Genomic DNA, 16,623 nt, shown 5'->3' with positions numbered 1-16,623 from the left:
GTCACGGAAGGAAGAGCGCCACCTACTGAGCAGCTAGCATAACTTCTTGCCACTAGGCTGGGTTTCTGTGGGAGGTTTCCCATCTCGATACTGGTCGGACCTCGCCCTGCTTAAATTTGTGGGATGCGATGGGCAGAATAACATAGTGGTAGTTCTCAAGCGCCCTGCCCTTTTCTACAGGGCCTCAGCTGAGCTGCTCTGATCCAGCTACGGAGGTTAAAAAGAATAACGCAGTCCAGTTGACATTTCTCCTGGGAGTAGTAGGTTCATCTTCGTGCTTGCGTAGGACAATGAGGCTGCCACTCGTGCAGCTCTAGGAAGCTCTCCTGCTGATTGACGTCAGTGCTGTCCACCCAGTGGAGCACGGGATGGTAGTCCGCTCTGGTGTGGGCTTCTCTCCCCCAGCTTCTTATTTTAACTGTGTTCCTGCAAAGTATCTAGGGCAGTAGGTCTCATCCTCTGCCATGCAATGAGCCCCCTTATTATAGCAGAAAAATTCTGGGCCCCCTGGGTTGCAACCCCAGGACCTAGTGGGTTAGTTTTACTCTGTAGACTTTTTCTTATCCAATCTATTCCATGTAATTGGAGCCTGCTTAATCAGGATGTCTCCCGGGGAGCAGATTTGAACCCATGGATTGTGATTAATGAGGATGCCTTCTGGCAGTTTCATGGTGTTTGAGTTTCTCTTGTGTCTCTGTCTCATGCTGATTCTGTCCACTTGCTCCTGAAACAGCAGTTTTCGCTTCCTCTGTGGTTGATTCACCTCTGCCTGACCGTTTGCTGGTTCCACACTGGCTAGACATGTGGGGTCAGCATATAAACTGCTGGCTCAGTCTTTACTCCCTGCAAAGAGCGGCTGTGCAGTAATGTGATGAGCCTGCTGCCGCTGAGCAGCTCCTCAGAGTGTCTCTTGGTGGCAGCCCAAAGCATCTCAGTCCAGAAGGTTGTGACCCTCAGTGATAATACATGGCAGTTCCATTGTGTTTTTCATCCGGCCATTACAAATTGCTTTGCAAAGGCCATGGAGGTATCGTTACTGCCTGTCTTTTAGACAGAGAGGTGAAATGACTTGCTTGAGGCCAGGTAGCATGTTAGTGGCAGAGGCAGAGAGAATGTGGGTTTCTTCGCTCCCTGTCTGGGTCTCAGCGCTTCTGGACGGTGCTGCCTTCTGTAGAGATGCCTGGTCACTTGGCCCTCCCAAGATCTTTGTCAATGTAGTAACATTGTGAGCTGCAGAGTTCTCTTGTGCCCACTAGCCTGATGCCCAAATCCTCAAGACCTCCCACAGTTCATGCTTGTGCAATGACTCTCTTCCAGAACACTGTTCCTTTCCAGCTTAGAGAAGAGAGGCAGGGTCCAAAGGTGGCTGCCAAATTCCCAGCCCCATCCCTTAGGTTCCCACGCTTGCAGAGCACTCTTATCCTATGTAATTCTAGCTGGGTGCCAGCAGAGGGAGCCCTTGGCACGGCGATAGCCAGGGAGATGGGCCTTTCCTCCCTTACCCCCTGGATAAAGCCGCCTTTGTCCGGCACAGTAATAAGCACCTGCTCTGACCTGACCGAGCAGTAAACTGCAGCAGCTGGCAACCTCGCTGCTGTGTGAACAAGGAGCATTAAACCTTCCACGCAGCCTCATCTTGGCCATGGGCCATTTGCAGTGAAGTCTGCAGGGCCCTCAGTGCACCTGGGTTTCTAGTGCTCGGGCAGCTGTGCCTGGGGACGAAGCCATCCAATAGGGGTAGGGAGGGAATCCGGAATGTTTCCCGTTGTTGCTGAAGACGTTAATGAGGCAGAAGTTTTGGGAGCATCTTTGGAGCTGTGAGCTGTGGCTCGCTTGTGAACGTGGTAAAGTGCAAACAGGATACAAAGTCATAATAGCATTGTCACCTCCGGTGTGGCCCTTCACATGCACCCCACACACACGCACACTCCATTGCTGTGGGTCGCTGTTAAGAGGAGTAGCCAGCTCAAAGACCTACTCTCCTATACAGCTTGTGGCTTCCTTCCCAGTGTCTTGCAACTGTTGGGACAAAGGTGCCCATCTCCCCTGGGCAAATCCCAGGGCCATCGAGAACCTTGTTTGACGTCAAGCAAATCACTTTGCCTTTCATAGAATCATTAGAATATCAGGGTTGGAAGGGACCACAGGAGTTCATCTAGTGCAACCCCCTGCTCAAAGCAGGACCAATCCCCAACTAAATCATCCCAGCCAGGGCTTTGTCAAGCCTGACCTTAAAAACTTCAAAGGAAGGAGATTCTATCACCTCCCTAGGTAACGCATTCCAGTGCTTCACCACCATCCTAGTGAAAAAGTTTTTCCTAATATCAAACCTAAACCTCCCCCACTGCAACTTGAGACCATTACTCCTCGTTCTGTCATCTGCTACCACAGAGAACAGTCTAGATCCATCCTCTTTGGAACCCCCTTTCAAGTAGTTGAAAGCAGCTATCAAATCCCCCCTCATTCTTCTCTTCCGCAGACTAAACAATCCCAGCTCCCTCAGCCTCTCCTCATAAGTCATGTGTTCCAGTCCCCTAATCATTTTTGTTGCCCTCCACTGGACATTTTCCAATTTTTCCACATCCTTCTTGTAGTGTGGGGCCCAAAACTGGACACAGTATTCCAGATGAGGCCTCACCAATGTCAAATAGAGGGGAACGATCACGTCCCTCGATCTGCTGGCAATTCCCCTACTTATACATCCCAAAATGCCATTGGCCTTCTTGGCAACAAGGGTACACTGTTGACTCATATCCAGCTTCTCGTCCACTGTAACCCATAGGTCCTTTTCTGTAGAACTGCTGCCTAGCCGTTCGGTCTCTAGTCTGTAGCGGTGCATGGGGTTCTTCTGTCCTAAGTTCAGGACTCTGCACTTATCCTTGTTTTGGTTGATTTCTTTTGGCCCAATCATCTAATTTGTCTAGGTCCCTTTGTATCCTATCCCTACCCTCCAGCGTATCTATCACTCCTCCCAGTTTAGTGTCATCTGCAAACTTGCTGAGGGTGCAGTCCATGCCATCCTCCAGATCATTAACGAAGATATTGAACAAAATCGGCCCCAGGACCGACCCTTGGGGCACTCCGCTTGATACCGGCTGCCAACTAGACATGGAGCCATTGATCACTACCCGTTGAGCCCGATGATCTAGCCAGCTTTCTATCTACCTTATACTTCATTCATCTAGCCCATACTTCTTCAACTTGCTGGCAAGAATACTGTGGGAGACCGTATCAAAAACTTTGCTAAAATCAAGGAATAACATGTCCACTGCTTTCCCCTCATGCACAGAGCAAGTTATCTCATCATTGAAGGCAATTAGATTAGTCAGGCATGACTTGCCCTTGGTGAACCCATGCTGACTGTTCCTGATCACCTTTACTCTCCTTTAAGTGCTTCAGAATTGATTCCTTGAGGACCTGCTCCATGATTTTTCCAGGGCCTTTGGTGAGGCTGACTGGCCTGTAGTTCCCAGGATCATCCTCCTTCCCTTTTGTAAAGATGGGCACTACATTAGCCTTTTTCCAGTTGTCCGGGACCTCCCCCAATCGCCATGAGTTTTCAAAGATAACGGCCAATGGCTCTGCAATCACATCCACCAACTCCTTTAGCACTCTCAAATGCAGCTCTTTGACCCCGTTCCTCCCCCCAGCCGTCCCAAAAAAGACCTGCACAGAGAGGTGACCCTCGTGCCTGGATTTTTCCTCCCAGTAGAGTCAGTGCTCAGCAGCCTCCACGCAAAGTTGCACGCTCCCATCCTCGAGATCTCTCTGCAGGTCCATGCTGGGAGTGAGGACAGATGAGGGGTTGAGGAGAGGAAGGGACAGGCTGGGGTGGGCATGTTGTCCTGCCGGAGTTCAATCAGAACAACCTGGGTCTGTTCTGTTTTCCGAGGCACTGTTGCTCCTGGGGTCCTATGGGTAGTGATGCCCATGCTGGGTGCTGTCGAAAGCTCGGGAGCTGTCCCTTTGGCTGCTTAGACTCAAGCCAGCAGAACATCCGTGTGATGCTCCCCTTGAGTGCAGGGGCTGTGGCATTGGAGGCTCTGATCTTGTGGTGTTCAGGGCCACCTGTGTTTCATCATAACTGAAGCAGGAGTTCTGAGCCACATGGGGCTGGTAGACAGCCCTGGGGAATGGAGGCCCCTGTTTGTTCTTGGGGCAGGATAAGATTTCTCCCATGCTGCCCCGCTACCTGAGCTGCTTCTGAGCTGTAGGGTTCAGATAGGAGCCCAGCCTGCAAGACTAAATAAAGCATGTGGGAAGGGGAGGGGCCGGCCCATCCTGGCTCCCCCCTGGTGAAACAGGAGCCAAGTTTGGGAGAGAACTGACCTTCCGATGCCACGGCTGGGGCAGGGAGCCCAGAACAGCCTGGGAATGGAGATGGCGTTGAAAGAGCCCTGGGACCTGCCATGATGAGTGACGTCTCCGCTCCAGTGACAGTGATAAATGCACCCTTCGCACAGGCTGTTTTGACAACCATTGATGATGATTTATTGCACTGATTTGAGCGGGGGGGGTTTTGCCGGTGACTGCTGCTGAACCTAGGCCAGAAAGAGGAAGCAGCTTGGCTGGCTGGCTTGCCTGGGCTGAGTGAAAATCTCTGTGGGCAGGTACCAGCTGGGGTACCTGCTTACAGATATGGGACACCTCTCCCCCTAGATGTGGTCCTTAGCTGATAAAATCAGCAAGGTCATGGCTGACTGTGTTCCATATCCCATAAACCACCAAAGGCTGCTGTGGCTTGGTTCTGCTCCATCAGCACTGTCTGTCTCTCCCAGACTGTGTGGGGCTGAGAGACATTTCCCACTTGCTAGCTGGGTGTTTTGATCCCAGCTGACCTAGAATTCTGAGGTGGTACCCAGCTGCTCTATAGTATGGAGATCGGGATCTGTGCATTGGTGGAAGAGCGATGGTGCCCTCTGACTGCTGGGGTTCGGTGCCTCTGATCTGCTTCCCTGTTCTCTCCCAAGGGTAAATACGATGAGGAGATCGAGGTATATAAGCACCACTTGGAGCAGACCTACAAGCTGTGCCGCCCATGCCAGGCCGCTGTGGAATATTACATCAAGCACCAGAACCGGCAGCTCCGGGCGCTGCTGCTGAGCCACCATTTCAAACGCCGGGAGACTGACAAGCCCTATATGCAGGTACGTGGCCATGGGCAGCAGGGTGAGTGGCAAGGAGAGTGGTGCAGTGACCCAGGCTCATCGGCATCCAACCCAGGAACGGGGCTGGAAGTGAGTGTGTCTGCCCGGGCGGCTCTGATGGATTCTGCTTTTGAGTTAAGTGGGATGATGGGATCACATTTGGCTTAAATTGGGGCCAGGGCTAACATCTGGTCTTCGGCCAAATTTGATGTTGTAGCTGTAAATAAATCCAGAGGGGTGAATAACAGTGAGTCTTCTGTGATCACAGTCCCCTGCCAGCTTGTCTGTCCAGCTGATGGTGCCCTAGATGTCTGCCCAGATCTCTCTCAGTATAATTCTCTCTCTCGGGCCCTGATGAGCTGGTCTCTAATGTTTGGCATTGGGTTTGTGCCAGGCTGGGGGATTGCAACACCCCTCACTGTGCGATGCTTGCATCTTGCTGGGATGATCTATGGGGCACCATTGAACTGGAAGGAGTGAGGGAGGGTGGAGCAGGGGTGGGAAGAACCAACTCGCCCTGCCGCAGGGGAACTATGAAGTGTGGGACTGAGCAAGTGTGGAACTGAGCAAGGGGCGGGAGTGATAACTTGAGGGTTTGGCCCTTCTCCTACAATCCCCTGCTGTTCCAGTCCTGGGCTCTCCTCCTTCCTGCCCCTCCCCAGCCCACTGCGGTGCTGATACCCCTCACTCTTGACCTGCAGCCCCCTGTTCAGTGAGGCCAAGTTGCTCAGTAGGTCGATACGATGTAGATGTAGAAATGTTTAGTTGGCACCAGTCTGAGGATCCTCCCCTGCCCCCCAACTTGTTTTGCTTGTGACCAGAGATATTTCTCCTTCCTCTTTGCAGAGCTTTTGCTCTTCCTCCTCCTCCATGAGCACCCCGACTCAGGTGATAATTCTGCGGTTCCTGACTTTCCTCAGCTGTGCGTTCCTTGTCCTGATGGCCTTGTATGGGTCAGGTGACCCCTTCTCACTCAAAGTCACGGCCCCTGTTCCTATGGAAACTGGCCCCATGGCCATTGGGAATGGGACTGCAGCGAGCCCAGCAGTGGCCTCGGAGAATCGCACTCTCCTGGGAATTGCAGGCTGGTGGGAGCTACTCCACCTGCTGCCAGAGCAAACGGTGAAGAACTTGAGTGTCGCTTGGACCTACGGGAGGAACCATCAGATTGCGGTCGTCCTCCTCGGGCTGTTCACCTGCCTGTTAGCCATGCTTCTGGCCGGACGGATCAGGTGGGTCTCCTGTGTGCTCTCTGTGTCCATCTGGGGGCTGTTGGAGATCCAAACCGGGGACTGATTCTCTGCACAGGGCTGAGAATGCAGCAATTGGCAGCACTGGCCTCCTGTCTCCTTGCGGTGCTCACAAGCCATCCTCCAAGCCAGCTGAATCGGGAGACCTGGGTTCTAGTCCTGCCTCTATCTCGGGTACTAAGTGAGCGTCTGTGCCTAGAGTGATGCCTACCTGCCTGTCAGATTAAAAGGCCTATGTATATTGTTATGGCGGTCTCCCATTCAGTGCTCGGATTGTGGGAGAAGATTCTTGGGATGCTATTGAGGTTGCAAAGGACTCTCTGAAAGATATAGATTTTGGGCGGGGGAGTTCTTAGATAATCCCATTGGATTATAACCATGGCCTGAATTACCAAGGATGGAGAAATCTCTTTGTTGTCCTGCAGTCTAGTGAATGGAGCAGTAACTGATCAGGGCAGGTGGGGGGGCCGTGCAGCTGACACAGCTTATTGGGAGGTGGCCTATAGCCTGCTTCAGTCTGTTCATCCCAGGCTGCCACCTCCTTCACTCCTCAGCGCCGCCCTCCGGGGCCACGCCTGGCTTGGCTCTGGGTGGCCAGTTTGTAGGCGTGTTGCTCTGACGCACAGCCTCGTTTTTTTTGGCATTCCAGGCTGCGGAGAATCGATGCCTTCGCCTCGGTCCTGTGGCTCCTGGTGATGGGTTTGCACTTGGCTGAAAAGTACCTGAAGGCGGACACACCCAGCTGGCTGGACACGGCCAAATTCGGCACCACGTCCCTGTGCTGCCTGGTGGGCTTCACCGCAGCAGTGGCCACGCGAAAGTCAACGGGCCAACGGAGATACCGGCCCCGAAGGTCAGAGCCAGAGCAGTGACCCTGGGGGAAGGAGGAAAAAAGCCGTGCGAACTCTGTGCGACTGGTGCTTCTCTCTCCTCTTTTTTTTTTCCCTCTTTTTTTCTTTCTATTTTTTTCCCCTAGAAGCACAGTGAAGACTCTTCCTCCTTTTTCCACTCTCGCTTCCTACCAAGCCAGCTGCTCATAGCCTTTCTGCCGCCTCCGTTAGCCAAGGAAGCCGCTTCTGCCGCCTCCATTCTCCCTCCTCCTGAAACCTCCGCCAGAGGTGCAAACACCAACCCCTGCGCGACCCCAGAGCCAAATCTTCCACCAGCTGCTTCACAGACTGCTCTCATCCCCCATTCTGCGCCTCCGGCCAAAGAGATTCTGGCTGCTTCTGTCCTTCCAGCTCCACTCACTGCGTGTCCATCCCTAGCTAGTCCTGGAGGGATCCTCTGCCCTGAGCCTCTCAAGGGCTATGCCACGTTGTCTCCTAATGGTGCTGATCATTTTTAGTTTACACTGACGGGAATGCACTCCTGGATTCTTTTTAACCTCTCTGTACTTACACTGCATGGCTGATCCTTAATGGGGAGGGGGGATGAGACACGCTTGTTAAATAACCTGCTTCCACTCACCCTCCACTGTGTAGCCTCACCTAACCGCATGTCCTTTTGCTGTGCTCTGGCTTCTACTCTGAATAGGAAGAGCTCCTTGGGTGCTTTTACTGGAACTATTAATAGCTTGAAAACAGAGGTGCTTTTAAAGATTATTTAACTCAGGGTATCTTGACTGGTGCAAAATCTTCAACTGTTTTAAAATTTTATCTCCAAATTTCTGTGTTTTGAGGGGGAGGTTGTAAAGAAGATCTAAATGGAAGCACAATTTTTATTTATGTATTCATTAAACCGTTCTCCTCTGCTCCTGTAGCCTTAGCAGTGGAGGAGGACACGCTAGGCCACAAATCACAACTAGGAGGTGCTGTGCTGTATAGTCAGTCTTCCGGCATACATAACCATAAGCCTTACTCCATTCAGTGTCGTCTTTTGTATTCAAGACATCTGAGTTCAGGACATCTGATGGGAGGAAGTGCCAGAGAGGTGGAATCCAGGGGGTTGGTTACTAATTAGATGGGACTTCATGAAAACAGATCTGGATTACGTGGTGTTACCTAAAGGAAAGTGCTTAGGTTTTTTGGAGTTGTGGCAGTTGGGAGGTGAGGGAGGGGTTACCCATGCCAAAAAACGAGCCCATGAAATGTGATCGGCGGCATTCTTTCCAGTAGGGTCCAAATGAAATCTTGAGACCCAAATGGTGAGGTGCGTTGGGGAAGGGAGGATCTTTCTCTTGGCTGAGTGTTTCCAGGAGGAACAATTTGGGCACCCACCATGGGTTAGATGGTCTGGTCTGGGTGGTTCTGCATTTGGTTGTGTAGGACATTCTAGCCTGGACACAGGCCTTGCAGCAAAAGGTGGGCTCTAAAAGGGAAACTGCAACATTACTTAAGATTCTGCTTACTTATTCTTTTGCATTATATTTATGAAACAGCACAGGGAGCTGCCATCCTGACAGTAGATTAAATGGTCTTCTGCTTTACCATGTGTTTGTTAAATCAAAATGGAGCTCCTGCTAGAAAGAATCTGTCTCTCCCACCCAGGAAGTCAATGGTGCTACTCCGAGTGAGAGAAATGGTGAAACAGAAGGGAATATCTGAAAGCTTGAGGTTTTTTTAAAACAATTTTTCATGTCTAACTATTCACTGCAGTGCCACTTGTAACCGCTGTTCACCAAGACAGCGGAGTTGTAATGCTGAGCTGGTCTGATGAAATCTCCAGTAAGAGCAAACAAAGTCAGCTGGCTGCAGCCTGGGATGTACAGCCATCCTCTTTCCTATAGAAACAGCAGTGCAGCTGTAACTTAGGCAGCTGTCACAGCAACTCCTGTAACTGTGTCGGGCGACTGTTCGAGGAAGTCCATGCACAGAGCCTGACCATGGAGCTTTACCCTAAGATCCCTCTTGTTGGGATTTTTTGCTGGTGTCTTCAGGGAACTTTACTATCCAAATCCCTTCTCTGCTCTCAGACAAACACCCCCACCCACTCTCCCCACGCACATACAACTTTGGTACTTGTGAAGGGTGTTGCTCTGGAGAATTAAGACCTACTTATCCACAGTAGCCCCAGCATTTGCAAAGGCAAGCTTCTCCCCACTGCTCTGCCAGCCTTGCTCAACCCGACCTATAGGGCCACCTGCCAGGGTGAGGGCCTCGCTTTCTATTACCAGTTTGACTCTTGGGCTCTAAGATTGCCATACAGGGCTTCAGTTGTGATGGGGAACACAACCCTTTGTATTAAAGGGCTTCTTTTTAAAAGCAAAGGTTGCAAGGCATCACACGGTCTCCTGGCAGGGGAAGAAAGGAGTGAAGAAGCTTGCCCAGAGCAGCCATCTTGTCGTCGTCGTCGTCCCCCCCCCCCCACCCCGGCTGGAGATTCCCAGAGACATGGTGATTTCTCTTTGCTCCTTCTCCTTCCAAAATGGAATCGTAGCAGGAGCGAATTTGATCTAAGAAACGGAACAGGCCACTTGTCCACTCACTGGTACTGCCCCTAATACCACATGCACACCTAACGAAGTGGTCATTCTCAATTAGTGCCATTGCCTGGTCACTTACAGGCCAGCTGGGTTGCCTAATAAATCCTTGCAAATGCATCAGTAACTGGCGCTATATTGACCATCAGAACTGTCTTGGGTAAAACCATATAATAAATTTTCTGGCAGTTGGGCCAGATCTGATTCAGGTTCACTCCATTCACAGCTAAGCTGCACAAAAATGTAAGTTCTGTTGAGCTGGATATCCAGTATTTTGCTTTTCCTTTTCCCTGTTTGGAGGTTTTTCAATCTCCAGCAAAGTCTATGTGGTGTGAGACCCAAGTTTTCACTCTGCTGTGTTGCCGCCTTAGCTGGATAGAGACCCACAGCCTCTGTCCTTGCCTTGCTGAAAGGTTCCTTCTAGCCTTGTGACCTTGCTCATCTCCTCTTGTGAGGCCGCTCTGAGCCAGAGGACCTTCTGGGTTCTCAGATTTCCTCTTTAACGAGCTGCGAAGGGAATAATCTCCCCTCTTCGTTGCTCAGATCTATCATCTCGTGGTCACATCTGGATCTCTGATGACACTAGCGGGTTTTGGGAGACTTGCCAGGTGTCCGACTGTGAGCTCTTTGCATGAGCAGCATCACTTTTGCCTCAAGGCTCTAGCTGCTTTGCAAGTGCACTCCTCATCTAACCTCTAAAGCTTCTTGCGTTCAACTCAGACTTCTGTTCTTCAGCCCGCAGCCATCTCCAGTTATACAGGCACTTAAAGGAGGTTGCCCTGGCACTCTTGTCTCTAGCTGTCTGTAGCTTCTGGGTCATTTGCACCTGAACACCTCGATCAGGGCTAGTGAATAATGGGTGCTCCGTGCCCAAACAAGCGCATGGTACTCGCATTAAGATACTGTTGTTCATGGTGGAGGTGGGATTGACTAAATGGTCAGCGCTGTGCGTGGCCTCCCCTTTATCCCAGTAAGGCCTGTAGCTCAGGGGAGGCCAGCATAGTGGGTAGCCATCACGCGTGTGTGCAGAGGGGAACGGGGCAAGGGGGAGGAACCTTTTGAGAAGAGTGCAGAACAAGGTGGTCAGTGAGGAAAGCACTGTAGCTTGCAGGGTAAAGAGCTAATCCCACCTGTTCATTTGCTGTGTCATAGTTCCTTCTTATCCTCCACAGTGTACCAGAGCCCTTCTGCTGGTGTAAGCAGGTGACTCCTGGGTTTGCAGAGGGCTGGCAGGTCAGGGATCAGATCATTTGCTTGTGTGTGTTTCTGCCAGCTCCTAAGAGGCAGAGTGCTGCACAGAGCTAGGTTTCTCCTTGGTGTCAGTGAGCGCCTGGTATGGAATTGATCCCCTTATGGTTTTGCCAGGCATGCTTAGCTGTGAATGCAGAGCCATTAACAGTTCTTCACTCTAGGTTGCTTGTCCCTCTCTGGCATCCCTATGTAACCACAGAGGTGCGCTGTGCATGGTAGATGTGTGGCTGTCCACAGGGGCTGGCTCAGGGTCAGGTGGAAGCATGGGTGCTGGGGAAAGGCTGTGACGTGGGGAACCTTGTGCTAAGGGGAAGTATCAATTCCATTCCAGGAAAGAGGGCTGTGAGCTCTTCCCAGGGCATGCAGTTCAAGAGCTAATAAAGTCCTTGTGGGAGTTGACGCTGGCCCCACATGAGCTGAAAGGCTCCGTGGCTAATGATACACCAAGTACGTGCTGGGATGGAGCTTGTTTGCTCAAACAAGACGAGTCTTACCTGTTTTGAGCCCGTCCCAGGGTTGCGATGCCAATCAAACCTATTGCTGAGCCATCAGCCACAGCAGCTGATCCAGACCACTGCAGGGCAAAGGCCTCTTCAGTGCTTCTGCAATCCTTTTCGCGCTGCTGCTTGCAGCTCTCTGAAGGGTGGACGTTCTTTTGCCCACCCGTCCGTCCCTGTCCCCTTAGGGGAGTTGTCTTCTCCGGCGCTGCTTCAAGCTCCTCCTCTGTCCAGGAGCCTGCCACGCTGCCAGTGGAAGCAGGGAAAGTGGCTGAGGCTGTTCTGACCAGTGCCACGTCCCTGTTGGTCTCACTCCAAGGATCAGCCTGGCTGACTCCCCAGCTGGCAAGAAGATGCTCCACGGCAGCTCAAGCAGCAGTCCTTTGAGAACCATTTCACCCATTTTCTTCTTGGTGCCCAAAGGTTCGGCGGTGGTTTTCCAGCTGAGGTTTCGCTTGGGCCTCGGTCAGATGGCAGGCTTCTTGCCCTCTCGCTTCCCTTTGACAGTGCCTTAGTTTCTAACTGTTTAGATGTGTCCTGCCTCTAGCCATTAGGTCTCTGGCACCTTTTCTAAAGAAACGCATGCCAGTTTGCTGGCTGTGTTATGTCACCCTCCATCCAGTGTGCTTGATCTCTAGCTCTGTTCTTTCCTCCGATATGCTGCTGTGGCAGACGGGTGGAGGCGGGTGAGGGTGCAGGGGAAGTTAGACACCAGAAATAAGCAGCCGAGACAATAATCTATCTTTAAACTGTGGGCGGCCAGAATCCCTTGATCTGGATAGTCTGTTACTGCAGCTAGGAAGCATGAAATCAAACTGGAGTTCATGACCTCAAGGCAGGGGGAGTGGGAAATATACATTCCCTGACAATTTAACATCTTGGTTTAGCAAGAGGTATTTTGGGTACCTGCTAGGCTGTACTGCTGAAGGGATAGATCCCAGAGTGCTTTTAGCCAATTTTTTTGGATCCCTAAAAGGTTTCTAACCAGAACATTCAAAGGCAAGACAGCCTTCTGGAAAATACTGGAAACAGTTTTATTTTAGCCTCAGAGGCTCTTGTCAACACACTGTCATGTTACTTTGATGCTTCTGGGTGCCTTGGCAGGTGCGTGCTGCTGCATGTGGCTAGAAATAATCAGTAGAAATAACTTTTTTTTATGGAATCGCACAATGCAGCGAAATCAAACTGGCAGTGACTGACTCACTGGAAGACTCTAAATTAATCTGTCCTGTCCTGTCCTCCTTGTGCCAATCTTGTCTAACTCACTGTAGCTCTCAGATGTAGGATGCTTGTTTCCATACCCAGGGTGATCCATACAGGGTGTATCAGTCATACTGGGGCGTTGGTTGGGTGTTTTTGTGCACTTAGATCTGGGTAGAAGGTTCTCATCTCTTGTTGCAGCCTGACTGCTTGCAGATGCTTTGACTGTCTTTGGAACTGCAGTCACCAGCGCTAATAAATAAACCATAACACTGCCTTTTCTTAGGGTCATTCTTGAAACTCCCAAGTCGGAATGCCATCTGGGCTGTTCACAACAGTGTGCCAGACCAGGAATTAAGGTGCTTTGCTCCCCTAACCTTCCTGCTGTGTCTCCTCTCAGCTGGACTGGAGATCAGTCAGCAAGGAAGCTTGTGGTCTGTTTTATCAGCCACCAAAGCAGGGCTGTTGCCTGAAGATTCCCGAAGCCTTGCAGGCCTGTGCATACAAACGAAATCGAGTGCCTGTACCCAGCAGTGTAGATGTTCCCAAATTAAAAACATCCTGCCCCAGGTACTCTGTGCTTCCATCGGCCTCGTTTTGGTGGCACACCAGTAGATCCAAGTGCAGGATGCAAACTGGGGCAAGGACTCTGCCTTATTAGCATGATGCTACAAACATGTAGGGATAGTGGGTGGTGAGAAATGGTGGCTGGCTTTGTCCATCAGTCTAAACATGGCCACCATCTGACAAACTTTGTCTGTGAACTCTGCTCCTTCTACAGGGAGCCAGTTCCCTCCGTTCCAAGGCTGAGGGAGGCAGCTGCCTGTCAGCAGGAACAATCACTTCAGTGATAGAAGTGGACTGATAAGGAAGGGGCAGAGACATGCCTTTCCCTGAATACACTAACTTCTGCAACACTAAATGGCTCTGCCTTAGTTGGGACTGAGCTGGCTGGCTTGGACAGAGAGCCCATGCTTCAGCTGAGCTACTGCTTCTGTTCTGTTACCTACCAACAAGGCTGGCTGGGGCTGAGAGGATACTTGGATGGTGCTTTATATTTCCAAGGTGCTTTGCCGACCCCAGCAGGGGAAGAGGGAGAGCAAAGGATTTGCAGCAGGGAAACCCACCCAGCTGCTGCTCCTCTCCTTCCGAAACGTGTCTTTGCATGTAAATTGACCCCCCTTGCAGTTTTTACTTCAGCATATTTATATCCCATCTTTCCCTTGCTATTATCCCTTCCTTTCCCTCCCTGGTACAAGTCTGTGGTGTGCATGAGCTGGGTGTGCCAGATGGACGGGGAAAGGAGGGAAATTTAACCTTTTTTTTGTTTTTGTTTTAACTTGTGCTCTTCTTTACTTTAAAGCAAGCTGAAATTGTGTGATGCTAATAATCATGTTAGACACTGCAGCAGATGTATATGTGGCTGTAATGTAGAGGAATTATTTATGCTCTTATTCTAAAAAATTATATTAATATAATAGCTGCTGCCATTGCCCCAGCTTGTTTGACTCTGTCTTTGAAATTGGGGGTGGGGGGTTGGCTTAATTTGTAAGAGCTGCTTGTGACCAGCATCCAGCACGTGCATAGCTGGGGTGAAATGTGCGGCTTAACGCTTGAGGCTTTCGTGGTAGTAGCGGAAGTTCTCCAAAGGGACAGTATTCAGTTCTGAAGTGCACTTTAAATTGCACCCCCTATAGAGCAGCAGTGAGAAGGTGTCCGATGGAGAGGTCACCTGCACCCTCCCTCCCCAAAGGGGCCATTCCAGGGGGTGGCGACACACACACACTGACTCACTGCACCTCCCGCGCACACTGTAAAATATCCAGTGCTGCTGGTCAGGTGGGAAGCCGGAACTCTCCGTGCTGAATGTGAGTGCTCAGGAAGGGTCGTGAACGAACATGGGGCAAGTGGCTTTCTGGCCATGCTCCATCTGCCCCTCGTCCCCTAAAGGAGGGTGACTTCTGGGAGAAAGGAATCCTTGTAGGTGGACCTTGATGGGATGTGAAATGTGTAGGGATCACTTATGCCAGGGCAGATGGAGCCCGAAAGCTGACTGTATATGGCCCTGTCCAGTGGGCAGAGCAGGCATATGTGGAAAAAGCAGATTATCTGGTCTTGACTGCATGTTGCCTTGGTTTTTTCCCCCTCCGTGCTAGTCCAGTCACTGGAGTGGGTCCATGTGGGCCCTGCTGACACATACTAACGCTGACTACTCCTCTCTGCCCTGGGGATGACAAGTCGTCCCTGTTCAGTTCCCTTAGATGGCATTCAAAATCCACCCTTTGTGGGCCTTGTTCTGAACTGAGGAAAGGCTTTGGCACAGAGTAGGCCCTGCTGGTGGGAGGCAGCTCTTCCAGTCCTGCATACTGTCCCATATCAGGCAATGTTTTACTTAACCACTATTTAAAGTACCTGTACAGTAGAATTGTGGCTGACTGTCTCGTAATTTTTAGAATCACTGTAAACATGACTCGAGATACTAGATTATTGTTCATGACATCGAGTTTTAAAATAAACGGCTTCGTGGCCCTGACTATTTCCAACACCCATTTGACTCCAAAGCCTTTTTTCATCACTTCGCCACTGCTGCTCAAGTGTTTATACATGCACAACATGGAGCAACGCAGTTCAGAGCCCGTTCTTCGCCCCCTGGGGAGGCAGAGAGAAGAGGTCACAGCTCCATCCTGCATTGCTGTGTTTTTAGGGGCTGATGTGGCTGCTTCCTGCACAGTGACTCTGTTCTTCCTCCTCTTCCTTTCCACCTGCTTCTATAAACTGCTTAGGTGAGCGCTCTACTGCTCAGGCATGGAAACCCGTTTCCATGCTAGGCCCTCTGCTCTAGCTCCTAAGCAGTGCTGAACTCACTCCTCACTATAACTGAAGGGAAGAAGGCACCACTGGACAGGCCACAAGAGATGGGTGTTGTAGAAGGGGCAGGCTTTTGCATACACTAAGCTGTGCTTGTTGACTTAAAACAGCCAGAGGACTTAATTTTTTTTACAGTCAAACCAAGAGTCCTTCAGAACTCTCCTCCCCGTCAGTCAGTGCCAGGGGCCTGCTGCGCTCATGACCTCTACTCAGATTACCTGGCCACTCTTGTCCTTCTTGACTGTAAGAGTTCTCATATCATTATGGTGCAAGGGGAATAATTTCCCTCCCTGCTTCCACTGTCTGGGAGACAGGAGACCCTCTGCCCAGGTGAGGTTTAGGGCACAGTAAGGCTGGAGAGCCGCATGGTCTACAGGAAGAAAATGAGGGAGAAATCTAACTCAAACAGTAGCTTAAATCCCAGTCATGGACTCTGAAAGTGATGAATGACTGTAAAATCTTCAAAGTTCTCAAGTGAGAAAGCTCCAACAGCTCGTGAGCTGGACACAGTGTGTTCGGGCACAGAGAGGAGCTGTCCAAAATCAAACCCTTTGCCCCAAAATGTAGCAAGGTATGGCGGTAGGAGAAAGCAACCTGACGAACCACGTGTGAGGACTTGGATTTGTTCCTTGCTGTTCTGGCCACTTTGTGTATGGTGGGTATTTCTCTGGGATGGGCAATTTCCACTGACACGTAGTCTTGTTTCATTTCCATCCCGTTCCAGCTGTGTACGTCCGTTTCTGCTCCACAGACGGAGCTTGGATCTGGGTGTGTGAACATTAAAGGGTAAAGCTAGACTTGAGAAGCATGGCATCTTGTTCTAGGCCCTCTGGAATCTAGGCAGAGGGAAGATTTTGGTTTACTGATAAGCTGCTTGCCTCTGTTACGAGACATGTCCAGACTGAGAACGTTACTGTAAGGTTGGCTGATGCAGATCTTGGTTAGCCTGATAGGTGAAACTAGTTGGATAGTTTCTCCAATACTTGCAG

General features: G+C 50.8%; 1 protein-coding gene across 1 annotated transcript in view; it reads left to right on the top strand.

Annotated features, from left to right (window-relative positions):
* Window positions 1-16,623, top strand: part of TMEM201 (transmembrane protein 201) — a 52,507-nt gene that overhangs the window by 15,566 nt on the left and 20,318 nt on the right. The window contains exons 4-6 of the mRNA XM_084651798.1: window positions 4,971-5,147; window positions 5,994-6,379; window positions 7,047-7,250. Coding sequence (XP_084507924.1) covers window positions 4,971-5,147; window positions 5,994-6,379; window positions 7,047-7,250 — 767 coding nt within the window. The remainder of the gene's footprint in view (window positions 1-4,970; window positions 5,148-5,993; window positions 6,380-7,046; window positions 7,251-16,623) is intronic.

Source organism: Lepidochelys olivacea (assembly GCF_965140295.1).
Source record: "Lepidochelys olivacea isolate rLepOli2 genome assembly, chromosome: 18".
In the NCBI taxonomy this organism is placed as follows: domain Eukaryota; kingdom Metazoa; phylum Chordata; order Testudines; family Cheloniidae; genus Lepidochelys; species Lepidochelys olivacea.
The sequence above is the reverse complement of the archived record's forward strand: the minus strand, read 5'-3'. Positions and strand labels throughout refer to the sequence as shown.